Source organism: Xenopus laevis, chromosome 4L (assembly GCF_017654675.1).
Source record: "Xenopus laevis strain J_2021 chromosome 4L, Xenopus_laevis_v10.1, whole genome shotgun sequence".
NCBI classification, from domain to species: Eukaryota; Metazoa; Chordata; class Amphibia; order Anura; family Pipidae; genus Xenopus; species Xenopus laevis.
In genome coordinates, this window is record NC_054377.1 from 117,041,340 (window position 1) to 117,066,732 (window position 25,393).

The 25,393-nt window shown below is 39.5% G+C and overlaps 1 protein-coding gene across 1 annotated transcript in view; it reads right to left on the bottom strand.

The window, feature by feature from the left end:
• Positions 1 to 12,078, bottom strand: part of fam78b.L (family with sequence similarity 78 member B L homeolog) — a 65,799-nt gene extending 53,721 nt beyond the window's left edge. Inside the window, exon 1 of the mRNA XM_018258801.2 lies at positions 11,627 to 12,078. Within this exon, the coding sequence (XP_018114290.1) occupies positions 11,627 to 11,889 (263 nt within the window). The 5' untranslated portion in view covers positions 11,890 to 12,078. The remainder of the gene's footprint in view (positions 1 to 11,626) is intronic.
• Positions 12,079 to 25,393: the final 13,315 nt, after the last annotated feature.

The following is a 25,393-nucleotide window of genomic DNA, read 5'->3' on the forward strand; positions in this document are numbered from 1 at the left end:
AAGTTCCTGACTATTAAGAATAAGAAACTCTGCTTTTATGGGAACATGCTAATCCATTCAGATTTCAAAGATCTCCTAACACTTTCCATAGACCAGGGCTGTCACTCTTGTTAATCTTCGGCTGTTGATCAACTCCAGCTATAAGTGATGTAGCTAGGGAGCTGTAGTTGAGTACAACTGCAGTGAAAATGCTAGTTCTCAGTCAAAGAAACCTTTACCCAAAAATTTCCTTACCTATTATCTCTGGCTAGATTTACTTTTCCTTTCTTCTGACGCCCAGGATCTCTTTTGAGGGAGGTGAAAATAGGGGCACCGCATAAAATGGGGCTCCAAAGAGCAGTAATTGTGGGTTGGGTTACCATCTTGGTAAAATACCCAAGTCCAGGGCTGCTATTACAAACTTGTAAAACCCTTTAGTTGAGTCCCTGCCCAGCTCCAGTCTGCCCAAATCTTACCTTTTCAATTCCCAGATCTGCTCCATAAGCAACCCTCCATCTGTCCATGCACGATTGCCCACCCTTTTCATGCCTGACCCCTATTGGCTGGTAGGAACTATTTAGAAAGGCATAGAGGAGTACAGTAGGGAAAGTTGGAGACAGTAATGCTTTATACTGAGGTCACTCAACAGAAGGCTGAAGGTAGTAATAAAGTTTAAAGTAGGGATGCAACGAATCCAGGATTCGGTTCGGGATTCAGCCAAGATTCTGCCTTTTTCAGCAGGATTCGACCAAACCGAATATGAATTTGCATATGCAAATTAGGGGCGGGGAGGGAAATTGCATTACTTTTTGTCACAAAAAAAGGAAGTAAAAATGTTTGCCACTTCCCACCCCTAATTTGCATATGCAAATTCGGATTCTGTATTCGGCCAAATCTTTCGCAAAGGATTCAGGGGTTCGGCTGAATCCAAAATAGTGGATTCGGTGCATCCCTAGTTTAGAGCAAGTATATTTGCCACCTGGCCTGTATTCTACTTGCCTGGCTGGTATAAATGATGATTGATGTCAACGCTATTAATAGGGAAGAAAGATGAAACTATAGGAAGGCCGGTATTTTTTTTTTAGAAAAGGTGGCAACTAGGAAAGCACTAAAATCCACTATTTTGGGGTCCGGTTGAACCCCTGATCATGAGATTCAGAGTAGTATTTGCACAACGCAGTGAACAAGGGACATTTAATAGAAAGAGTAGTCTACAGGTTGTAGGATAGGAAAGTTCCACAACATGAAAGGTCTCATCTCTGGGGTGGCAATAGCTCTCACAACCACACAGGTATATAAGTATATAAGGCAGGGATCTGGTTTAGTCCCATTAATAATGCCCCTGCCTCTGCTAAACGTAGAAATGATCTGGAATTATGTGAGGCACCTAGTTAAAGGGGTGGTTCACCCTTAAGGTAACTTTTATTATGTTATAGAACTTATTATAGAACCAATTCTAAGCAACTTTTCAATTGGGTTTCATTATTTATTTTTTATAGCTTTATAGTTATTTGTCTTTTTCTTCTGATTCTTTGTAGCTTTTAAACGGGCATCGCTGTCCCCTTCTAAAAAACAAATGCTCTGTAAGGCTAAAAATGTATTGTTATTGTTACTTTTTATTACTGAACCTTCTATTCAGACCCTCTCCTATTCATATTCCAGTCTCTTATTCAAATCAATGCAAGGTTGCTAGGGTAATTTAGGCCCTAGTTACCAGATTGCTTGAAATGCAAATTGAAGAGCTGCTAAATAAAAAGATAAATAGCTAAAAAACCTTCAATAATAAAAAATTAAAACAAATTGCAAATTATCTCAGAATATCACTCTCAACATCATACTAAAAGTTATCTCAAAGGTGAACAACCCTTTCAACTAACTGAATTTCACCATCAGGCACGGTACAGAAATTGGCATATTTGACAACTCTACCCACACATAATATCATTTTATTCATATCTTTACACATAGATTAAAATTCCCCAGTTAAAGGAGATGTTCTTTAAGTTAACTTTTAGTAAGACGTAGAGAGTGATATTCTGAAACAATTTGCAATTGGTTTTAATTTTTCATTATTTGTGTTTTTTGAGTTATTTAGCTTTTTATTCAGCAGCTTTGCAATTTCTGCACCCTGGTTGCTAGGGTCAAATTCCCCTAGCAACCATGTATTGCCATGAATAAGAGACTGGAATATGAATAGGAGAGGCCTGAATAAAAAGACGAGTAATAAAAAGTAGCAATAACACTACATTTGTAGCCTTACAGAGCATTTGTTTTTTAGATGGGGTCAGTCATTTGAAAGCTGGAAAGAGTCAGAAGAAAAAGGCATAAACTGTAATAAAAAAAAACTATAAATAATGAAAACCAACTGAAAAGTTGCTTAGAATTAGGCATTCTATAACATACTAAAAGTTAAAAAAATCTGAATGGTTCTACAGTACTTGCAAACTCACATTTTATACTGAGTATAGTGCTGCTACAACAATTCCCATGTAATATGGCATCTATTATCCTGAATGCTTTGGACCTATAAGTAAGTACAGGTATGGTGATCTGTTATCCGGAATCCATTATCCATAAAGCTCCAAATTAGACTCCATTCTAATCAAATAATTCAAATTTTAAAAAACTGTTTTCTTTTCTCTGTAATAATAAAATAATGAATCCTTATTGGAGGCAAAACCATCCTATTGGGTTTAACCAATGTTAAAATGATTCTTTAGTCGACTTAAGGTATGGAGATCTAAATTACAGGAAGACTCCTTATTCAGAAAACCACAGGTCCTGAGCATTCAGGAGGACAGATCCCATACCTGTATTGCAGTACATAACAGATCTACTTTTAGGTGTGTAATAAATCTAGCTGCATAAATAAAGCACATGGAACTACAAGAGCTAACAGATCTAGTGACATGACACATCATAGTGAGTATGGGCTACAGACGCTGATAGAGTAATCAAAATAAGAGCTTTGCAGGCTCTGACAGATCTAGTTATATATAGTATTGAATATGGCCCCACAGGACCCAAACATTCAAGCCATACATACTAATGAGTACAGCAAACAAGGACTGGAATCATTTTGTATTCTGTCTGTTGATTCAGAATTACCTGCATCAAAATGAACAACAGGTATGTGCTATTATGGAGGACAGAGAGCATCTATAAAATTAGTCCTGAAATCAAAAGCAAGAATTGGCAGCTAGTAGCCTACACTAGGAGCATTCACATTGCCTACAGATATGGAAATGAAACAAGAAGGCGAACAGAAGCGAGAATGCCATGCGCTTACTCATTTATATATATAATTAGAATGCATATTATTCTGTGTTAACAACCGTTGAGCAGAGCTGATCTGCTTCCAGACAACTGTTTTTCATTGACTTTTCAACAAGCAGGGGACTGGGGTTTCCAGATAACAGATCTCATACCTGTACTAATATAGCCCAGCAGAATATAACAAGAGTGTCGGCCAGTTGGCATTAAGATCTTATGCAACTGCAGCTAAAGCTGGCGAGCATGCAAATGGCTGTAATTAATACTATACAAATAGGATCCAAGCCTGATAGCATAGGCTTTAAATTCCCACTCCATAAAGATCCCACATTGCAATAATACACTCCTGTATGAATACATCATTTTTATTAGACAAGTATAAGAGAGATATATTGAGGAGGACTGATTATATGGGTAAGAAGAATAAAAAATAAGCATCGTTGTAAATATCTTAGAACTACAAGTTCCATAGCAAAAAAGTACACATATAAAGTACACATATAATTTATTGTACATTTCATAATGAGGAGCATGCTTGGGTTTGAAGGGGAATAAAAGTACTCAATGGCCTTCTGGCTCCCAGTTTGAGTTCACCCAGAAACAATATTTCCCTTCCTCCTTCTATGGGAGTTAGTAATACAGATATAGGAAAGAAAGCTCAGAATAACAGAAAAGCCATCTTCCATAGACTCCAGATAATCCAAATCTTTAAAAATGATTTCCTTTTTCACTGTAATAATAAAACAGTACCTTGTACTTGACCCAAACTAAGATTTGATTAATCCTTATTGAAAGCAAAACCAGCCTATTGGATTTATTTAAACATGATTTACATGAGTAGAATTTACAAATTACAGGAAAACCCCAGGTAACAAGCATGTTGGATAACAGGTCTAATACCTGTATACAGTATATAATACTATAAATATGGAAATACAAAGAAAATAATAGATACTGGAAAAGTTGTTGATCAGAAAAAAACATGTAATTAATACACGGGTGTGGGGGGTATAATTGCATTCAAAAAGAGCTAAACTCTACAGTCTACTTACTCTGGCTTTCAAGGACTCTGGCCTTCATTCTGTCATTCTAGGGATGTGCTGACAGAAGGCTCCCACAGTACCAAGAAGGCAGTGGATAATTTTTTTTAAACTAAATATGAAATTGTATGAAATTGTATATATCTAAGAATTTTGTCCTCCTTTCATATTTAGGAAATAAGCAATTGGTGGAATTCTTGATCAAAGCATGAGGGGGTAGCGGGTACTGATGTGCGGGCCGGCCTAAAACTCACGGGACCCAGGGATCGGGCAGGTTCGGACCGGCAGCCAAATAAAATCTTCGCGTCGCCTAACACTGCTGGCCTCTGACTCCTCCATTTATAGATTTGCTTTGGCCCTATCCCTTTCGTGATGTCACTGCGGGCAGGCGCGGTTCTTTAAATAAAGGAGTCAAGCTTGCTTGGGCGGGTTAGGGTTCTTAAAATCTGGACCTGCACATCACTAGTAGGGGGGTGGGTATAGAGAGGCTATGGCAAAGTACGAAATACTCTCCTCCCATAGAGGAGAGTAAAGGTGGCCATAGACCTAACAATTACAATCTTTCTTGGAAAACATCTTTCCAAGAAAGATCGTTTGTTTCAATACACACGTGTAGAGCTGAATCTTCAGATATACACGTATGAACAATAGAATTCTACCTGTATTTGACGATTCAGCAGGTGTTACCAGATCTGGATTAGACTCAATGCTCCCTAGACCCCTAGCATCTCTACAAAAAGTGTATCACGCAATAGCATTGGTATGGGATCTGTTCTCAAGGAAATTTTTTTCCCTGAAAGCTCCAAATTAAGGAAAGGCCATCCCATAGACTCCATTTTATCCAAATAATGCAAACGTTTTAACATTATTTCCTTTTTCTCTATATTAAAACAGTACTTTGTACTTTATCCCAACTAATATATAATTAATATCTCAGTTGGAACAAAACCAGCCTATTGGTTTTATTTAATGTTTACATTATTTTCTAGTAGACTTAAGGTACGAAGATTCAAATTACGGAAAGATCCAATAGCTGGAAAACCCCAGTATCCGAGAATTCTGGATAACAGATCCCATACCTGTATTTGTGATTAGTGGATCATTAGGATACATATATGTGTCTGAGCAAAGGAAAGAGAGGGCCCAAAATTCTTACCCTGCCTGTGGACCAACTTGTCAGTTAACAGATAGGGTTTTTACAGTTTAATTTCTGACCCCATAAGTGAAAAAACGATTGTTCTGTTAATTTGCAATTCCATTGTTATTGTTGCATTTACTTTATCTTTCTATTCAGACCCTCTCCTATACTTACTCCACTTTCATATTTGCTTGGTTGCAAGGGAAATCTGGACCCTAGCAACCAGAAAGCTGCTGAAATTCCAAACTGGAAAACTGCTGAACAAAAAGCTAAATAAAACATGCATAATAAAAGGTAAGCCTATAGGTAGGACAGGAAAGGTGGCAACCCCAGGTTCAGTTCTGTCGCCTCCACTACTAAATGCAGAAGTCTATGGGCGTGAAAAAAATGTTGTCGCGCAGCGAAATATTTTTGACGCGCTTCTTTTTTTTTTTTTTTACGCACAACGCCATATAAGTCTATGGGCATCATTTCCGCAGTGAAACAAGGCGAAAAAATTCGCCCATCCCTAGCCAGGAACAGTCAGGCAGGCAGTGGCTTCAAATACTACTGCACATACCCCATGTCTTCCTTGCTCATTTGCATAATATTAATCGTACTGGCAATGAAAGCCGCTAATGCTATGCAAATGAGCGAGGAAGAGACAGGGAATGTGCAGTAGCACTTGAAGTGAAGCTGTTGTGACTCTTCCTGACTCTGCATCAGCTCACAGCGGGATAACACTTAACCTAACCATTGGGTAAGCGCTCATTTTATAAGCAAATATTAAGGACAGGAGAAATTGTTTCAGTCTAGTGGTTTGAAAAGAATAATCATAATGTAAGAACCTTCTAAGAATGATGGTATTGCGAATAACTGGATACATATGATAGCACATGCTATGCCACCGACAGAGACAACACAAAATATAAGGGCCAGTATGGCAGAGAGAGCAGGATTTTCCCCTGAAGGAGTGTTGGCATAAGCTGGCTTGGCTCTACCACTTTTGCACCCATTGGAGCACACACCACTTGAATCTGGCATTGATAAATAAGCCTACCCACCATGGGGCTATTAATTGGATTAACATCTTGATCTCCTTAAAGGGGGTGGTTCACCTTTAAGTTAACTTTTAGTATGTTATAAAATAGTTAATTCTAAGCAACTTTTCAATTGGTCTACCATTTTATTTATTTTTTTATAGTTTTTTAATTATTTGCCTTCTTCTAACTCTGACCCCATCTAAAAAACAAATTCTCTGTAAGGCTACAAATGTATTTTTATTGCTACTTTTTATTACACATCTTTCTATGCAGGCCTCTCCTATTTATATTCCAGTCTCTTATTCAAATCCATACATGGTTTCTAGGGTACTTTGTACCCTAGCAACCAAATTGCAAAAAGTGCAAATGGGAAAGCCTCTGAATAAAAAGTTAAATAATTAAAAAAACACAAATAATAAAAAATGAAAAACCAATTTCAAATTATCTCTGAATATCACTCTCTGCATCATACCAAAAGTTAACTCAAAGGTGAACAACCCCTTTAAGCACTGGTTATTGATATTATGTGGTTTTTAATAGTCAGTTGAAGATGCTATATTCCCAGTCTCATTTAAGGCATTCTTCATAAACATCAACAGAAAAGAAGAGCAGGAAACAAAATGGAACATCGTTCTAAATGATGAACGGTGTGTAAACTGAATATTACCATATTGTATATGCAGTATGGTAACACCACAGGGTCAGTGCTAGGGATGTAGCGAACGGCGGAAAAAATGTTCGCGAACATATTCGCGAACTTGCGTCCAAAAATGCGAACGGTTCGCGAACGTCGCGAACCCCATAGACTTCAATGGGAAGGCGAATTTTAAAAGCTAGAACATTTCTGGCCAGAAAAATGATTTAAAAGTTGTTTAAAGGGTGCAACGACCTGGACAGTGGCATGCCAGAGGGGGATCAAGGGCAAAAATGTATCTGAAAAATACATTGTTGACACAGCGCTGCGTTTTGTGCTGTAAAGGGCAGAAATCACACTACGTCACTCAGGTGATGTTTCTGGACACGGAATGTGAAAAAGCTCACACAGCTAGGTGGCACTTGGTTAAAGACTGGGCAAACAATGCCTGCAAGGGCAACGTATACAGTAGTGGATACTGAATATATTATTGCTGCTGTAAAAACATCACTCAGGTGATGTTTACGGACACGGAATTATTATTGTTATTTAGACAGAATGTGAAAAAGCTCACACAGCTAGGTGGCACTTGCATACCTCCCAACTGTCCCTCTTTTGACCACTCAACCCCCTGTCCCTCTTTTGTACTGGAAAGTCCCTCTTTTCTCTGCACTGAACAGCCAGAAAAAAAACAGTTTCTAACTTAATTAGCTTTTGGCAGAGAGCTCAGAACAGCTAACAGGTGCAAATAAGATACTTTGTAACAATTTTGACTCTGGTTGGTGCTGGTAGTGGTGAACTACTACTAGGAGCAGCACACCAGTCCCACTCCCCAACACAGCTAGACTAATAGCACTGGGCTCTTATAGTAGCAAAGTAAAAAAACAAAAAAGAAAATAAAAGCAGTCCTTACAAGGACTATTGGGTTATTACAGCAGTCAGCAGATGAGATCAGAAGCAGGACAGCTGCCCACAGCAGCTACATACAGAGCACTGCAGTAGAAGGTAGATTACTAGTCAGCAAAGCTAACTAACCTAAACTCACTGTCCCTCAAATCCCTGCAGAGTTCTGTCCCTACAATACAGAGCAGTATCAAGTAGATTACTAGCCAGCAAAGTTACTATCAACTGTCCCTCAAATCACTAAACAGCTCTCTCCCTACACTAGCTCTTCCAAGCACACACAGGCAGAATGAAAAAACGCTGCAGGGCTTCAGTTTATATATGGAAGGGGAGTGGTCCAGGGGGTGTGGGGGTGGTCCAGGAGAGAGAGCTTCCTGATTGGCTGCCATGTATCTGCTGGTCTGGGGTGAGAGGGCAAAAATAAGCGCCAGCTAAGGCGAACCTAAATTGGCGAACGTCGCGCGACGTTCGCGAACATTCGGCGGACGCGAACGGCCGATGTTCGCGCGAATTAGTTCGCGGGCGAACAGTCCGCGACATCCCTAGTCAGTGCAAGAAAGAACTACAAACAAGTGCAGTAATATCAGTGCCACTGCTACAGAGATATATGAGAGTTTTGCACTGAAATCAGGCCATTGTTAGTTCTTCTATTTTAAGAACTCAGAGCAGAATATAACTTGGTGCATTTCCAGTGCCAGTTTGCTCATGCCATTATATAGTACATATAGAAATCAGCTGCTCACTTGTACATGGAAACACATTCCTAAAATGTCTCTGCAGTTTCTGAATTCTTCTGCACATTCCTCAGATTTGACTGAATCCCCCTTAGAATGGAGAGAGGGGAAACCTCCTCAGGCTCAGCTGAGCGCTATAGGTTTGCCAAGGTTGTCCCCACACCTGTCAATTGCCACCTCATATTTACAGATGTCTCAATGAACATGGAGATAGATGGATAATTCTTTTCTGCTTGTGTAACAGCTCAGCAAGTGCATCTTTCCCTGGCTGCGAGTACAAGTACAATATGGCACAGACCAGTTCTTCTGAATGATGTTTAAAGGCTAACTATGGCTACCTGAAATGGTGCCCATACACCACCTTAAATGCTGTGCCTTTAACAAGCATGTAATGGGGACATACTTATCCTAGTACCCCTCTGTCTGGTTCATTGGTCCCCTGGGGAGGTATAGTCATCTTTAAGTGCAGAAAAAAAACATTAGTTTCCATTCTCTGACTTGCTTAAATTTTTCACTGAATTATATGAATTCACCCAGTTTGGTGCCAAGGGTCCAACTGTTTAACTTGATGTGCTGACATTTTTTTATCCGAACTGTTCCTACAGATCTGCTCATTAAACATTGATAAAGTACTTTACCTCCCAGCAATCAGTTGGTGCATGTGTAATGTTTCTATAACAGAAGTGAACTGACTGTAAGCTCCTATGAGTCAGCCAATCATTTACCTTGCAGAATGCCACCATCCCAGTTACAATGTATTATTCCCATATTTAAGTTACAAGACAAACTATAATTCAGCGGAACACAATAATAGTACAATGGCTTGATTATACAATGAGACACGCTATAGTCTGGGAATACAAGAACAGAACCGTGGAAATAAATCACAGACTTGTATCTATGTCTATATGTCTATCTGCCTGTCGGGATTTAGGGCTAATATATGCATGGTAGTCAGTGCCAGTATCAAATATGGGGTTGTCTTTATACCTGCATGTGAAGCACATGAGAATGCAAACGCACTTTCTGAATATAATAAACCATGGGGGATATGCAGTAGGAACTTGTGCAAAGTTTGCTCCACTCCAGTAACTTCTAGTAACCATCTACTGTTATTATTCTTATTGCACTAAGGCCAGGAAAAAAAACTGAACCACAGATTGGTTGCTATGAGTTACAGGACAGGCTCAAACTTTACCTTTGTTAATACATATCCTCTGTAGATGAGCATGGTTAGTACTACTCCATGCATTGTGTCTGGCACACACCAGTATGATGACTGGGAACCATTGGATCTTCTTTAAAGCTTTGCTATCCAGCTGACTTGGCCCTGACTTGATACAGGCTCGGCTGGGAGAAAGAGTATCAGCAAAATGCAGAATTACACTGTGGCAGACAGATGATGCCGAAGACTGTAATATTCAGGGCAAGCCAAAGAACATGAGATTACAAAAGGGATGGAAGGGCAATACACGCGGGGATTAGGCACAATCCAGCCACATCAGGACGCAGATGAATTTGTAAAAATGCAGCAGTATAAATGGGATGAGCCTGCTGTAATCAGCAGTATATTTAACTCATGCCATACTGTCTTGCTCCGAGGGTTCTCCTTCTGCACTACACTGCAAGTACAGAAGCCAAAGGGAAGTGTTTTATCCAGTGGAGTAACTTCATCATGATTTATTTATATAGCGTCAGCAAGTTGCACAGCCTTCTACATTGATTTATAACTTAACTTTCCTGTGACCCACTGCATGACACTTTACCATGAACCCTTCTCGCAGCACCTGTGAAGGCAGAAGGTGCAAGGGATCATTATCGGGGAACCCACCTAGTCCACTGCCCCCCTTCTTTCATAGGGTCTTAGGTTTTAGCTACTTTTAGTATTTGTACTTGTATTTAGCATTAACCTTCCTGGTTAAGATGAAAAGCAAGGAAATTGTCAGACGCACCCACTGCAGAAAAATGGCACTAGACCTCCCAAAACAAAGAGTTCCGCTCTGAGAATAATGGGCTCTCCTAATCCCACTTCAAGCATCAGTCAACTGCCCATACTTTATTAAAGCGGGGTTTACTTTTAGTGATGTTGTCCCATTATGATCTATATCCATAAAAGCATTGTTAGCATTCTGTTCCATGGAAAATATAACTTAAATATTGATTTATGAGAGAATTTATATTGCTATATTTAACAAACAACTATTTCTTAAGTAACCTTAACATAATAAATATCTGAATGGAAAGAATGAAATAGGAGGGTGATATAGACAAGCTGATTGTTGACAGTGTCTTGAGATCTACTGATCACCAGCTATAGGTCTATTGGTAGATCCTGATCTACCTTTTGGGCACCCCTGCTCTAGGGCATCACTTCATTCATTGGCTTTCTTTGCCAGGCATAATTTTAGATTGCTGCCCTTGATAAAGTAAATGAGTTGGTCCAGGGCTTTTAACTTTCTTACCATTTCTGGGCCTCCAGAACCTTAAATACCCTCTCTCTCTCTAATGATATTATTCCAATAAGGATCCAGTGGGTGAACTCAGGTGATTAAGAGATGGTGTTTGAGTGGGTAGTAGTTAGTCTGTTTGTTGTTGAACTACAGAACTCAGAAAGTGCTTTCAGGTGATGCTGGTTCAACAAAGGCTGTATTGAATATCTACATCATGGATTTTTTCCTACTAGAGGGTCTCCAGGTGCACTTGAACTACAATGTCATCAATTCAATCTCCCCACCACCACACTTGATTTTAAAGGGGATCCTTCCAGTATGTAGCGATTTTAGTCGCACAGCACAGCTACTAGTTGCAGCCAGCTGCTGTTTCCCCCCCCACATTGACTAAAACAAACTTAAAAGTTCCCTGAAGTGAGGAGAAGACACAAGAGAGATAGAGAGGTCACTCACATGCCCAGGTCGCTGTAGATGTTGAAGAATTCCATCTGGTTGCACGCCTGTATCCAGCCCACCACCCAGGTCTCGCTGCGAGGTAAGGGGGGCATGAGCACCCGCGCCGAGGCTTTGAAGTAAGGGGTCTTGTACCTTAAGACAATGGGCGAGTTCTCCTCGATGGAGGTCGGGCACTGGTCTATGGTGGCGCACACGTCGTACACAGTGATGTTCTCCCTCCGGACGCGAGACTTGCAGGTGATACTCTGCAGGCAGCCCATGGTCGGTGCTCGGCTCGGGGGCAGGAGGGAAGCAGAGGCATCAATGAGAGCGATGAGGGCAAGTGCGAGGTTGAACGTGTGTGTGTGACACAAGGAATGGGGGGAGCAGCATCTCCAGCAGCAGCAGCAGCACCAGGATGAGTAGTGAGTGAGTGTGTCAGTGCAGGGTGTAGTGTGTATGTGTGTATATACAGTATATGTGTATATATATATATGTGTATATATGTGTGTGTGTATATATGTGTATATATGTGTATATATGTGTGTGTATGTGCTGCTGCTTCTTCACTTAGTGTAGCCAGATGGTAATATTATACTGCTGACTGATGGAGAGATACCCCCCTCCCAGTTCCTCCTCCTGCTTCTCTTCATCTCCCTGACATGCTGTTTCCCTGTGCCGCCGCCACCTGCCACTGAATCCTGCCACCCTACCTCTCCTCCTGTGCAGGCCCGACCCAGCCTCTCCCCCTGTGCCCTGATGCCACTGCTGCTACTGGGGCTGCTGCTGCTACTGGGGCTGCCAGGGCTTGTCATGTCCCAGGTGGCCGGGGCTGATGTCCTTGTCGGATGGTGAATTCTCTCCTGCTCTTGTTTCAGCCGCTCTCTCTCTCTCTTTCAGGCACAGGGAGGGGGGGCTTGTTCGGATCCTCCCACCCACAGATCTGTCATACATACAGCGAGCGGTTTGGGGAGACCCCTAAGACGCACAGATAGCGGATCCAAAGGCGCCGTATGATGTTCAGAAGCCACTAGAGACCTGGGGTCCGGGCCCGGGGAGGCTGCGCTCTGTCAGGGGATGGATGTGAAACGCTGTCAGGGTCTCTGCATCTTCCACACACCCCTCCTTTGTTATTTATCCTTTTCACCATCACCTCCTGTCCTGTGTGTGTGTATCCATCCCTGTACTTTATGTGGCCCCGAATATAAACGCGTTTCACCTGTACGAGATTTGTCCCTTCCCGGCCACGCTAAGATTAGGTTTAAATCCCCTTATCTCTCTCTCTCTCTCTCTCTCTGATTCTCTCTCTCTCTGATATCTCTCTCGCTCTCTCTCTGATCTCTCTCATATCTCTCTCTGATCTCTCTCTCTCTGGTCTAAATCCCCTTATCTCTATCTCTCGATATCTCTGATCTCTCTCTATCTCTCTCGCTCTCTCTCTCTGATATCTCTCTCTCTCATATCACTCTCATATCTCTCTCTCTGATATCTCTCTCATATCTCTCTCTCTCATCTCTCTCTCTGGTCTAAATCCCCTTATCTCTCTCTCTCTCTCTCACACACACACACACACACACCTGGGACATCACATATCATACATTCATACCCCCACTCTTTCCTTCTCATATCCCCACCTACTCATACCCACACTCATTCACACTCATCCCTTCTCATACCCACACTCATGCCTTATTATATTCACACTCGTACCCACACTCATTCACACTCATCCCCTCTCACACCCACACTCATCCTTTCTCATACCCACACTCATTGGCACTCATCCCTTATTATACCCACACTTATCTACACTCATCCCTTCTCATAACCACACTCATATCCACACCCACACTCATGCCTTCTTATATTCACACTCATACCCACACTCATTCCTTTTTATACCCACACTTATCTACACTCATCCCTTCTCATAACCACACTCATATCCACACTCACACCCACACTCATGCCTTCTTATATTCACACTCATACCCACACTCATACCCACACTCATTCCTTCTCATACCCACACTCATTTATTTCATTTTATGTTACCATTCTGCTGCTTTGTTAATCAGAAACAAACTGTCTGGGTTACATGATCCTTTCCAAACTTCTTCTATATATAGCGGGGCAAGTGGGGACCTTGAAGTTATAGCAGGGTGATGGACAGAAGTGAGAAGGCAACAAAAATAAGAAAACGGCATGGCTTGCCATAGCTCTGTGCCGACAATTTAAAGGTGCTCCATTCTGCTCCCTACATTTTCCTGGAAGTAGAACAAAATGCTGTTACAATATATTAAGCTGCAGTCAGGTCTGGGGCCAGGGCAATAATACTTGTGTGGGACCCCATTATTTGTTTAAAGCAGAAATGTACAACCTGCTTTCCCTCTACTACAATTCCCAACATCCGTCAGCAATCACGAGATGGGGAGTAGTGTTTGTTCAGCTCGAGCACACAATTTATACCACCTTGTTATAAAATGCCATGTACAGTATATCTCCTCTCTACTGAATAGAAGGGGTTGTTGGTTTGACAACATTAAGTGAGTTTTAGTTTGGTGTACTAGACATTTACATTCTATGACAACTGGTTTTTATGTAAGGTTTGGATTCATTCAGAATAAAGTGAACTCCTGCATTATACATGGTTTCCATGGGTCTACAAACACTCACCAACCAGAGGCTGGAGGAAAGCAGAACAGGAAGAAAAATCATTGTAAGAGCAGAAAAAATATGCCAGCTGAACAATAACTTGGAATTGGTCTGTCCATAACATGTCAACATTTATTTTAAATGTCTACTTACCTTTTAATTGTGGAAAATCATGAAAGGGTGATAGATACAGATAGATAGATAGATAGATAGATAGATAGATAGATAGATAGATAGATAGATAGATAGATAGATAGAAATGCTATTATCTAGATGTGACATATGCACATAGATGGAGACTGTAAATGAGTATGTGAATGAGACTGCATTGAATCGTAATAATCACAATATAATACTGTGCCTTTGACTATTTATGTGCTGACTGATCTCTCTCAATAGCCCTTCAAGACCCAAACATTCTTTATTTACATTAGCAAAGTAAAATATGACTTTAAATACCAGAGCAGAGATAAGATTGACTTTAGACACTGTATCAAGCCAAGCGAGGAGATAACAGTGGGCACACAGGTATGTAACATCTGCACTCAGGCCCGGACTGGCAATCTGTTGGTTCTGGCAAATGCCGGAGGGGCTGCTATAAGGTCCCATAGAAAGTCAGTATTTAATGGGCTGGTGGGGGCTGTTTGGGCCTCAATGTGGGCTGATTGGGCCTCTGTGTACCTGAAATGCCAGGGCCTATTTAAATTATCAGTCCGGACTCAACAGCTATGTATAGAATTTTATACATGTAATTCTAGTATGCCTGTATAGTGCTTGGGAAGTACTTCTTTATAAAAGAAGGTTCAAGTGCTTGATGGGCCCTTTATTTACAGGCTCTGTTACGCTGGTGGAGCTGAAATACAGGCGGGTCAAGATGACTTGACAAACTGTTTGGTGGCACCGTGGCAGTGTTCAATAAATGGTGCAAAAATGAAATGCCTTTATGCACCAAGTAGGGGAGGAATCTAATGGACATCAGCAATTCTGTAGGTCAGGATGGAATTCACTGTGTGTCTTTAGACAGGTTAAAAATAGGCATGGAATGTGCTCAACTACATCTGATACCTTAACTATGTGTGTGCCAGGCAGCCCCTGCACTAATCATAAACAGTATTTCACAACCCAAACCTGGTGGATTTTAGCATGACCCCTCATGTCTAACTACCATATAAATTCAACGCATATTGCTAAACTTTTTTCATTCCACACATTTGAAAGGCCTTGCACAGACTACCCTTTGCTCTTCATACCAGATTGGTACAATTGAGCCTGTATCTGTCATGGCAAATGCAGAGTTGCAGCAGTTTAAAATGTGGTGACTGAATCAGAGAATGAGAGAGACACATAACTATAGCTGCACTTGATTTAGGCCCTCTATGTAATAGCCGGCGTTCACTATCACAGGTATAACGACAGTGTTGGAAACTTGCACCCAACGGTAAAGGAAAAATCAAAGTGCATTACACAAATGGAAAAACAATTCTTGCAGTTGTTTCTGTAAACTACCTAAGGGTAGAACTCCACGGAGCGATTTAGCGCAATCCGATGTGCTGCACAAAAACGCAGGTCTCACGTCGGATGCGACAGAAATAAGTAATAGCATTGTCGGATGGTGTTGCAGCATTGATCCAACGAGACATGACTGTCGGATGCAGACGCTGCACACTGCATCTGCCAGTCGTGTCGTGTCGGATCAACGCTGCGACTTCATCTGACATTTACATATTTTACCTTATTTAAATAATGTATATAGTGTTAGTAAAGTTTATTTTGCCAATAGAAAAGAATTTGGAATTATTTCTTAGGATGCCAGGTCATCTTTAAGATAATCAGGGAAACTGAAAATACTCCATGTTTGTTAATTGTGAGGTAAATAATTAGATTCCCAGTGTCCAACCCCATTCATCCATCATTTGTTGTGACTGTTTTGTTTGCAGGAGAACTATCTTTTTATCTAATTATCTACCTCGCAAGGATCAAACATGGAGCAGCTTCACGTCCCCTTTTTGCCCTGTTATCTTATAAATAAGCCACATTTTTTACCTATTGTTTTTGTTGTTTCTTAAGACTTAAGAAATAACAAAAACAATAAGCAAAACATGTGGCTTATTTATAAACACTGGACAGATTTGCCCCTGAGCAGTAACCTCTAGTGACCAATCAGTGATTAGCATGTTTTAGCCCGTTGCAGGTAGAACAATTAAGCAAACACCTGATTGTTTGCAGGGGCAAACTTGCCTAATGTTTATAAATAACCCCCACATTCGATACAAGCCCTATTCATTGCACACATGTTAAAGAAGGAGGTATACTGCCCCTTTCAACACTTCCCTGGTTCTAATACACAAAGAAATGCAGATTCTCTGCAGGCTCAGAGAGTGTATTTTATGATCACAGAAAATGTATTTTTATTTGAAGTCATATCTTTTCTTGACAACTACAACATGGGTTCTTTGCTTGGCAAAATTTAGAAAACTGTCTAACATTTCCATGACTAATTGGCTAGAGGCCTCAGGTGTTTGCAGGAGTTTATGGAGGTCTAAGTGATTGCTCTGATGACTCATACAATGATATTTTATATAATAATAAAGTAAATATCGACCCTTTTTGTAAATATTTTATTTAGTTTTGAGTTCATTCGAGGTATAAAAAAACTCTAACACTCGACCCTTGACCTTTGATAAATAGCCCCTAAGTCTGCTTAAAATTAATTTAGACATTAAATAAACCGAATGGGATTTTGTTGCCTTTAATTAATTAGGCCTCCACATAATTTGGAGCTTTCTGGATAATGGGTTTCTGAATAACAGATCCCATACTTGTACCATTATATTACAAGCAAACATTATGTAGGTGGATCCTCCAGCTCCAGCATTGTAGAATGTACTTTTTTTGAATAAGAAACTGAACCATTATTAGAATAACTATATTGCCATAACATCTTTTAGTGATTCTCAACAAGACATAAGACCCATTTTTAATTGACCAATGATATTGTAGTATTCATTCTTTAAAAGCTGTTTTTACATTCAGCATCTTCATAAAGGGGCTTTCACTTACAAAGAGCGGTCCTCCAATCATTGTACAGGTATGGAACCTGTTATCCAGAATGCTTGGTAGCTGGAGTTTTCTGGATTTGGGATATTTCTGTAATTTGGATCTCCATACCTTAAGACTACTAAAGAAATATTTAAACATTAAACCCAATAGGATTGTTTTGCCGCCAGTAAGGATTAATTATCTCTATTTACAAAGTACTATTTTATTATTACAGAAAAAGGAAATTGTTTTTAAAAATGTAAATTATTTTATTAAAATTGAGTCTGTGGGAGATGGCCTTCTTGTAATTCAGAACTTTCTGGATAATGGGTTTCTGGATAATAGATCCCATACCTGTACCTATTTTCAGCAGCTCTAATGGGTCTTAGAGCAGCTGTGTAACTTTGTTATTGGAGCAGATTGGAAGGGAATCCTTGTGCTTGGTGCACGGCTGGTCTGTAAATATTGACAGACATCATATTCTGGGAGGCATGCCTTTTGGAGGCTGCTCATTTCACAGTGGTCTGTCAGTGGTCTGCCAAATGGCAAAGGCAAGATACTGTCTATGAACTGAGCTAATTTCTTTCAAACATGAGCTACAAAGACCTCATTTCCAGGCTGTGTTACCTTGTGTCTGTAAAAGAAATGCCTTTCAATTTCTGTTTTGTCCTAAAAGGGACCCTTTTGATATAGTTCTCTGCTTCTGCAGCCAAAGCAGAGATGCCAGGAAAGATTTAACCACATGTTTGACAATTAGGATAACCACAGGAAAGACAGCCAAAATATAAAGTCATATTGACTTTACATATTTTTACTAAAAAGCAATACCAAGGAAGCAACCAGGCACCTTAAGAAATCACACACTGTAAATTAACCAAGGCTGAGATATTATATTTGATACAATAAAATAAAACAATTATTCCTTTATATCAATATGGCCTTTCTCATGCTGTGACGAATATTGAAATTCTTCTGGTGCGTGCGACAGAGCATAAGCATACATAACACAGGATGGGATGTAACAATAACATTAAAACTTCTCTTTTATTACTGAAAATAAATGCTTTCTACTGAAACTCTAAGAAACAAAGGTGAGATATCATAAGGCTAAAAGAACTCAATTATAAGATAGCAAAAGCATAAAATTATAACTACGGGGGTATAGCATGAGCACGTCTATAACATTTTGTTGATTATTGAGAGACGTAAAAGGGTAAGGGTTTATCAAGATGGAAAAAAACAAAAAAACACGACAGTTAGAAAAGAGAATTGTGCTACTGAGTCTCTGAGTAGTAGATAACTTATCTATTCTTGCTTTCATTTGCAGGACTTCTTGGGTTGCAATCTGTTATCCGGACACCTGTTATCCAGAAACGGAAAGACCATCTCCCATAGACTCCATTTTTTCCAAATAATCCAAAATTTTTCCCTGTAATAATAAAACAGTAGTTTGTACTTGATTCCAACTAAGATATAATTAATCCTTATTGGAAGCAAAACCAGCCTCTAGGGTTTATATAATTATTACATGATTTTTTAGTTGACGAGGAGGCACATATTTCAAAGGTCGAATTTCAAATTCATGTGAGTTTTTAAAAACTTCCCTAAACTCCCATAAATTAGAACAATCGAAATTTATTTAAAAAACCAAATTTTTTAAACTCGGCTGAATGGAATCGACCCAAAACTTGAATTGAATTCAATTTGAATTTTAAAAACTTAGGAAGGCTGCAAAAAACTAAAAATTGATAAACCTCGAAAATCTAATTAGAATTTTTTTTTTTAAAAAAAAACTCTAATCGAATTTTAATAACTCCCTAGTTGAATTTGACAGTTTTGAACATAAAAAAATTAGAAAGTTTGATTTTTTAATTCGACCCTTGATAAATCTGCCCTTAAAGGAGAACTAAACCTCTCATATAATAAAACCCACTACCCCCTACATAGTCCCCCCTCCCTGCTCCTGCCCGCACAGGTGATAACTCCAGTAATTGCCCCATATCCTGTAATTACCCCTCGTTGCAGAGTAAGCACAGCAGAGCTCATGGTACCATCTTCTTCTCTTCGATAATCTTCGGAAAGTAAGCGCCATATCGGCGCATGTGCAGTTGAGGCAGTCTTTCGATTATGAACAACTGATAGAAATAGCTGAAGGGAAGGAAGAAGACCCGAAGATAACCAAAGAGAAGAAGATGACACCTGTGAGCTCCGCTGTGCTTACTCTGCAACGAGGGATAATTACAGGATTAGGGGGAATTACTGAAGTTATCAACGATGCGGGCAGAAGCAGGGAGGTGGGACTATGTATGGTAGGGGGCAGTGGGGATGAGCTGCATTCTTTGATGAGATAGTGGGCAAAGGAAGGGAAAATGGGGGAGGAGATTTGGCTGGGGATACTGTTAAGGATAGGGAGGACCACATGTCATATGTTCAATATGGTACCAGTATTAAATGTATGTTTGCAAATGCAAGGAGTCTAACTGGTAAAATGGGAGAGCTGAAGGTGCTGGACGGAAAATATGATGTGATTGGTGTGACGAGGAGGAGGCAAAGCTCCTCATGCAAATAGAAAAGGCAGCTAGTTTGGGTAAAGTAATGATAATGGACGATTTTAATTACCCAGATATTGACTGGAGCCACAGTACTGCCAGATCAGTTAATGGGAACAAATTTATAAATTTGTTGCATGACAATTTTATGGCACAGGTTGTTGAGGAGCCAACCAGAAAAAAATGCTATTCTGGATTTAATGATCTCAAATGACCCAGAAATTATAGCAAATGTGCAAGTCATTGAGCCCCTCGGTAATAGTGACCATAATATTATATAAATTTAATGTCTGGTGCAAAAAACAAAAATATACTGGGGCAACAAAAACCATGAATTTTGCAAAAGCTAATTTTAGTGCCTTGAGGGCTGCCCTACAGAGCATTGATTGGGGCATTAGGATTTCAGCTAAAAACACAGAACAGAAATGGTTGTCATTTAAAATGATATTTAATCATTACTGTTCTCAATTTATTCCCTTAAGAAGTAAATGTAGAAGCTCTAAGAATCATCTTATGTGGCTTAATTCAGAAGTAAAGAAGTTAATAGGAAAGAAGAGAAAGGCATTTAAAAACTACAAATCTGTTGGGGCAGAAGCTGCATTTAATGAATATAAACAGTGTAATAAATGTTGTAAATCAGCAATCCGGAAGGCAAGAAAGGAAATGAAGAGTTAATTGCGATGGAGGTGAAAACTAACCCTAAAAAGTTTTTTAAATATATAAATAGTAAAAAGATGCAGGTTGAGAGTGTTGCTCCATTAAATAATGGTACCAGTATGGTTGTAACAGATACAGAAAAGGCAAATGTGTTAAATCAGTTCTTTTCTTCAGTGTATACAATAGAGGAGTCTGAGTTCCCAGGCTCACTTTATAGCTGCACTAATGGCTCAGCTCAATCTAGTCAGTGGCTGACTCAGGATTTGATTCATAAAGCTTTAATAAAAAATTATGTAAACAAGGCTACAGGGCCTGATGGCATACACCCCCGGGTTCTAAGAGAGCTTAGTTCAGTTTTAGACCAGCCCCTTTTTCTGATTTTCTCAGATTCACTTTCATCTGGTATGGTGCCTATGGATTGGAGAAAAGCTGATGTTATTCCAATATGTAAAAAGGGATTCTGATCTCAGCCTGGCAATTATAGGCCAGTAAACTTGACATCTGTGGTGGGCAAATTATTTGAAGGCTTGTTAAGGGCTCACATTCAAAATTTTGTCCTAGTCAATGGCATTATGAGCAACAATCAGCATGGCTTTGTGAAGGATAGGTCATGTCAGACAAATTTGATTGCTTTTTATGATGAGGTAAGTAAGATGCTGGACAGTGGGGGGGCAGTAGATGTGATCTATTTAGATTTTGCCAAAGCGTTTGATGCTGTGCCCCACAAACGACTGCTTTCTAAATTAAGGTCTGTTGGGCTTAATGAAGTCATTTGCACATGGATAGGAAACTGGCTACAGGATCGGGTACAGAGGGTGGTTGTTAATGGTACATTCTCTACTTGGAGTAAGGTTCTTAGTGGAGTCCCTCAGTGCTCGGTATTAGGTCCACTTTTGTTTACTTGTTCATTAATGACTTAGGGGAGGGTGTTGTAAGTAACGTATCAGTGTTTGCAGATGACACAAAACTATCCAGCCCAATTAATTCCATCCAGGACGTGGCATCCTTGCAACACGATCTTGACAAACTGGCAATCTGGGCAGCTAAGTGGCAAATGAGATTCAATGTTGATAAATGTAAAGTCATGCACCTGGGATGTAAAAATATCCAAGCCACTTATACCCTTAATGGGACTGCACTAGGCAAATCCATTATGGAAAAGGACCTTGGAGTCCTTGTAGATGATAAACTTGGCTGTAGCAAGCAATGCTAGTCAGCAACAACAAGGGCAAATAAGGTTCTTGAGCTGTATTAAAAGGGGCATAGAGTCACGAGAGGAGGGAGTTATTCTTCCACTGTATAGAGCACTTGTAAGGCCCCATCTAGAATATGCCGTACAGTTTTGGTCTCCATCGCTCAAACAGGACATTATTGTATTAGAGAGGGTACAGAGAAGGGGAACTAAGCTGGTGAAAGGTATGGAAAATCTTAGCTATGAGGAAAGACTGGCCAAATTGGGGATGTTCACGCTGAAGAAGAGGCACTTTAGGGGTGATGTGATAACTATGTATAAATATATAAGGGGATCATATAATAATCTCTCTAATGCTTTATTTACCAGTAGGTCTTTCCAGCTGACACAAGGTCACCCATTCCGATTAGAAGAAAAGAGGTTCCGCCTAAATATTCGGAAGGGGTTTTTTACAGTGAGAGTTGTGAAGATGTGGAATTTTCTCCCTGAATCAGTCGTACAGGCTGATACATTAGATAGCTTTAAGAAGGGGTTGGATGGCTTTTTAGCAAGTGAGGGAATGCAGGGTTATGGAAGATAGCTCATAGTACAAGTTGATCCAGGGACTAGTCCGATTGCCATTTTGGAGTCAGGAAGGAATTTTTTCCCCCTCTGAGGCAAATCGTTGAGGCTTCAGATGGGTTTTTTTGCTTTCCTCTGGATCAACTGGCATTTAGGCAGATATAATAAAAAAAAAAAAAAAGGTTGAACTTGATGGACGTGACGTGTGTCTTTTTTCAACCTTACTTACTATGTTACTATGTTGCTATGTATATATATATATCAGTATATGCATTAATATATTATTCTCAAATTATGACAGCCTGTAAATGGGAGGATCCACAGGCAGACACTTTGGTCCCTGTGTATGGCAATAGCTGTTACAGTACATCCTCAAAGGACACTGGTCTCATAATCTGGTTAGAGAAATTGAAAATGTTGGGTTTCAATAATTCAACCATATCTGGGGTGGCTAATAATTACTCACCCAAAAAAGCTCATCCCAATTGTCCTTCAAGTAGGGCTACAGGAATGTTTCGAATTCCAAAAAGCCACCCTAGATATCCTTAAATCTGGCCACTTTGGCCCCCTATCACCAGCTTTAGGCTTGGCCCAGCCTCAAAGTTTGGAAACCACTGTCATCCTGTAATCAAAATTGTCAAAAGACTGCATTCAAAGACTCCCAGGTTTAAATGGGTGTGGCTTGGTTGTTGACTATTGTAATTCTCTGAGGCTTTGTTGAAAAAAATCTGGAGAACCTGTGGCTCACCAAACTTGTCCCTGTGACCCACCATTAGAAGAAGATTTTATCTAAATCCAAATTTATTTTTTAACCCTACACATTAGGTATTTGTATGGCATCCTTTCTTTTAAATCTATATAAAGGAAAGGAATCATTTTTAAACAATTGTCTGCAGATGGTGCTGGAATGAAATTAAATAGTCAAGGTGCTCATTCCTCATACAGAAATGACTTACTGGTAGATGAAATGTTTCCATCCTATGTGTGTTAAGAAAGTTTCTTTTCATTCCTATGTTCTCATATCCAAGGTAATGATAAACAGCATTCATATTTAAAAAAGATAAACATTCTTCATTGGAATAGAGAATATGTTTGTAAAAATATGTCCATTGCAAGTGTGATTATCACCATTCTCACATTTGCTATTAATATTATAACTTCTCTAGGCAAATCAAAGTTTGATGATTGGCTGGTAAGGGTTCAGGAAAAGAGTTAGTCATACGGGGACTTTATATCAGGTAGGCCCTCAGAGGAATAAAAGTATATAATTCAGCCCTCCAGCTATTTTTTGAACTCCAGCTCATAGCATCCTACCAACAGCTGAAAGTTGCCTGGGGATATTTTAACAATAAGTTCAATATAAACAAGGAGATGCAATTGTTTCTGTGTCATTAGTTTAAGCAGATTGTGTTTGTCTATTATTTTGAATTAGCTGAAGATCAGACTACACTTTTATGAGCAATTCATGTAGAAATCTAGGTAATACCAAAGGGTTCACAAAGGTTTTCTACTATGTTCCTTTTCCATTTGCTGATGTATTTCACAAAACGTATTCAGTTTCAGGAACTCCTCACAAGCCCCTCTATATATCTCCTTCCTGGTATTAAATTATTTCCATATGAGAATTTCAGAGATTACTCCTATTATCTCTAGTTTTGTATGCTTTATAATTACAATTATTCACACTAATGCCTACCTTAGGCTTTTTTAATTTACTGTGAAATATATTCTTAATGCAATGTCTGTAATGCGAATAACCACTTCCTTGGGAAACCAAGATGTTCCACAATTGCCAGCATGCTTTAACACTTTATCTCATGTTGAAGGATATGGGAGTGAAGGTTCAGCGACATACTTAGAACCCACATAGCTGTTATATCAAACAGATGTATACATATAATTAATGGATATTGATTCTGTGCTTAAGTCAATGACTGTGCTCCAACCCCAGACTGAATGATCCCTTGTAGATGTGGCATGGAATAGAAATAGAAAGAAATAGAAAGCAAGAATCTCCTAGGCCAAATGACTTCCCAGCTGCTGCTAATATAATCCTACCAGAAGCAATAGCCAGGACTCAACAATAACTGGAATACCAAAGGTTCTAGTAGTTTTACTTCACTCCCTATTTGTAGAACCTTTGGCGGTGTCTGCATTTTTCTACACTTATTTGAAAAGGTATAACCGTATTTGTATTTATGAATTCACCTATTTTTATTGTCCCCACGGAACCAATAGGTTAACACAGTGTACAGCTCGTGATTCTATGAGAAAGGGCACTGTGACTTCCCAATGCAAAACAGGACAACCCGGACTCATATGTTAAATACTTGTGCCTGCAGTCCAGTGACATCTTCTCCCCATGCACCCCATCAACCAACCCCTGTTCTATGGCTAAGCTCAAATGCATCATTTAGAGGTTTGTGCACAGATGTCTGTATATTTTGTAATGCACTATTGAAACAATTCAAGAAGAAAGGGATTATTCCATATTGCCTAATGTAAAACTTCACAAATAGCTCAAACCCATACAAATAACAATAATAAAAAGCTGCAGGAATTGTTCAACTATATACATAACACTAATGATCTGTTGTGTTATTTTACTGTATACTATATTCTTTAATTTGTCACCTAATTTTCTTTTCCATTGACTTTGTTTTCAGCACAGCCTACCTACGGGGTTTCTAAGTATAGCATATACAAAGTGTGTAGCCGACTCTACAAGCAACTCTACGGGCAGATTTATTAAGGGTCGAATACTAAATTCGAATTTTCGATTTTTTTTCTTTGCTGTCACAATTCACACATTCAAATTTTAATCCCCCAATTTGAATGTAAATTTGAATGTGAGATTTATCACACCTCGACCATGGAAACAGTTCTAATTTGAATATTCGCCACCTAAAACCTGCAGAGTTTTTACAAGTCAATGTTGAACCATTTAAATATGTTAATTGCCTTCCTGACATTCAAGTTTTTTTCGGAGGGAAAACTTGATTCAAATTGGATATGAATTATCAGTTCGGGACTATTCGATCAAATATTAGATGCTCAAGTGTTTTCTTAATTAACCTCCCATTTGAGTTGTGAGTATATTTTTATTACAGTAAAAAAAATTCATATAAATTC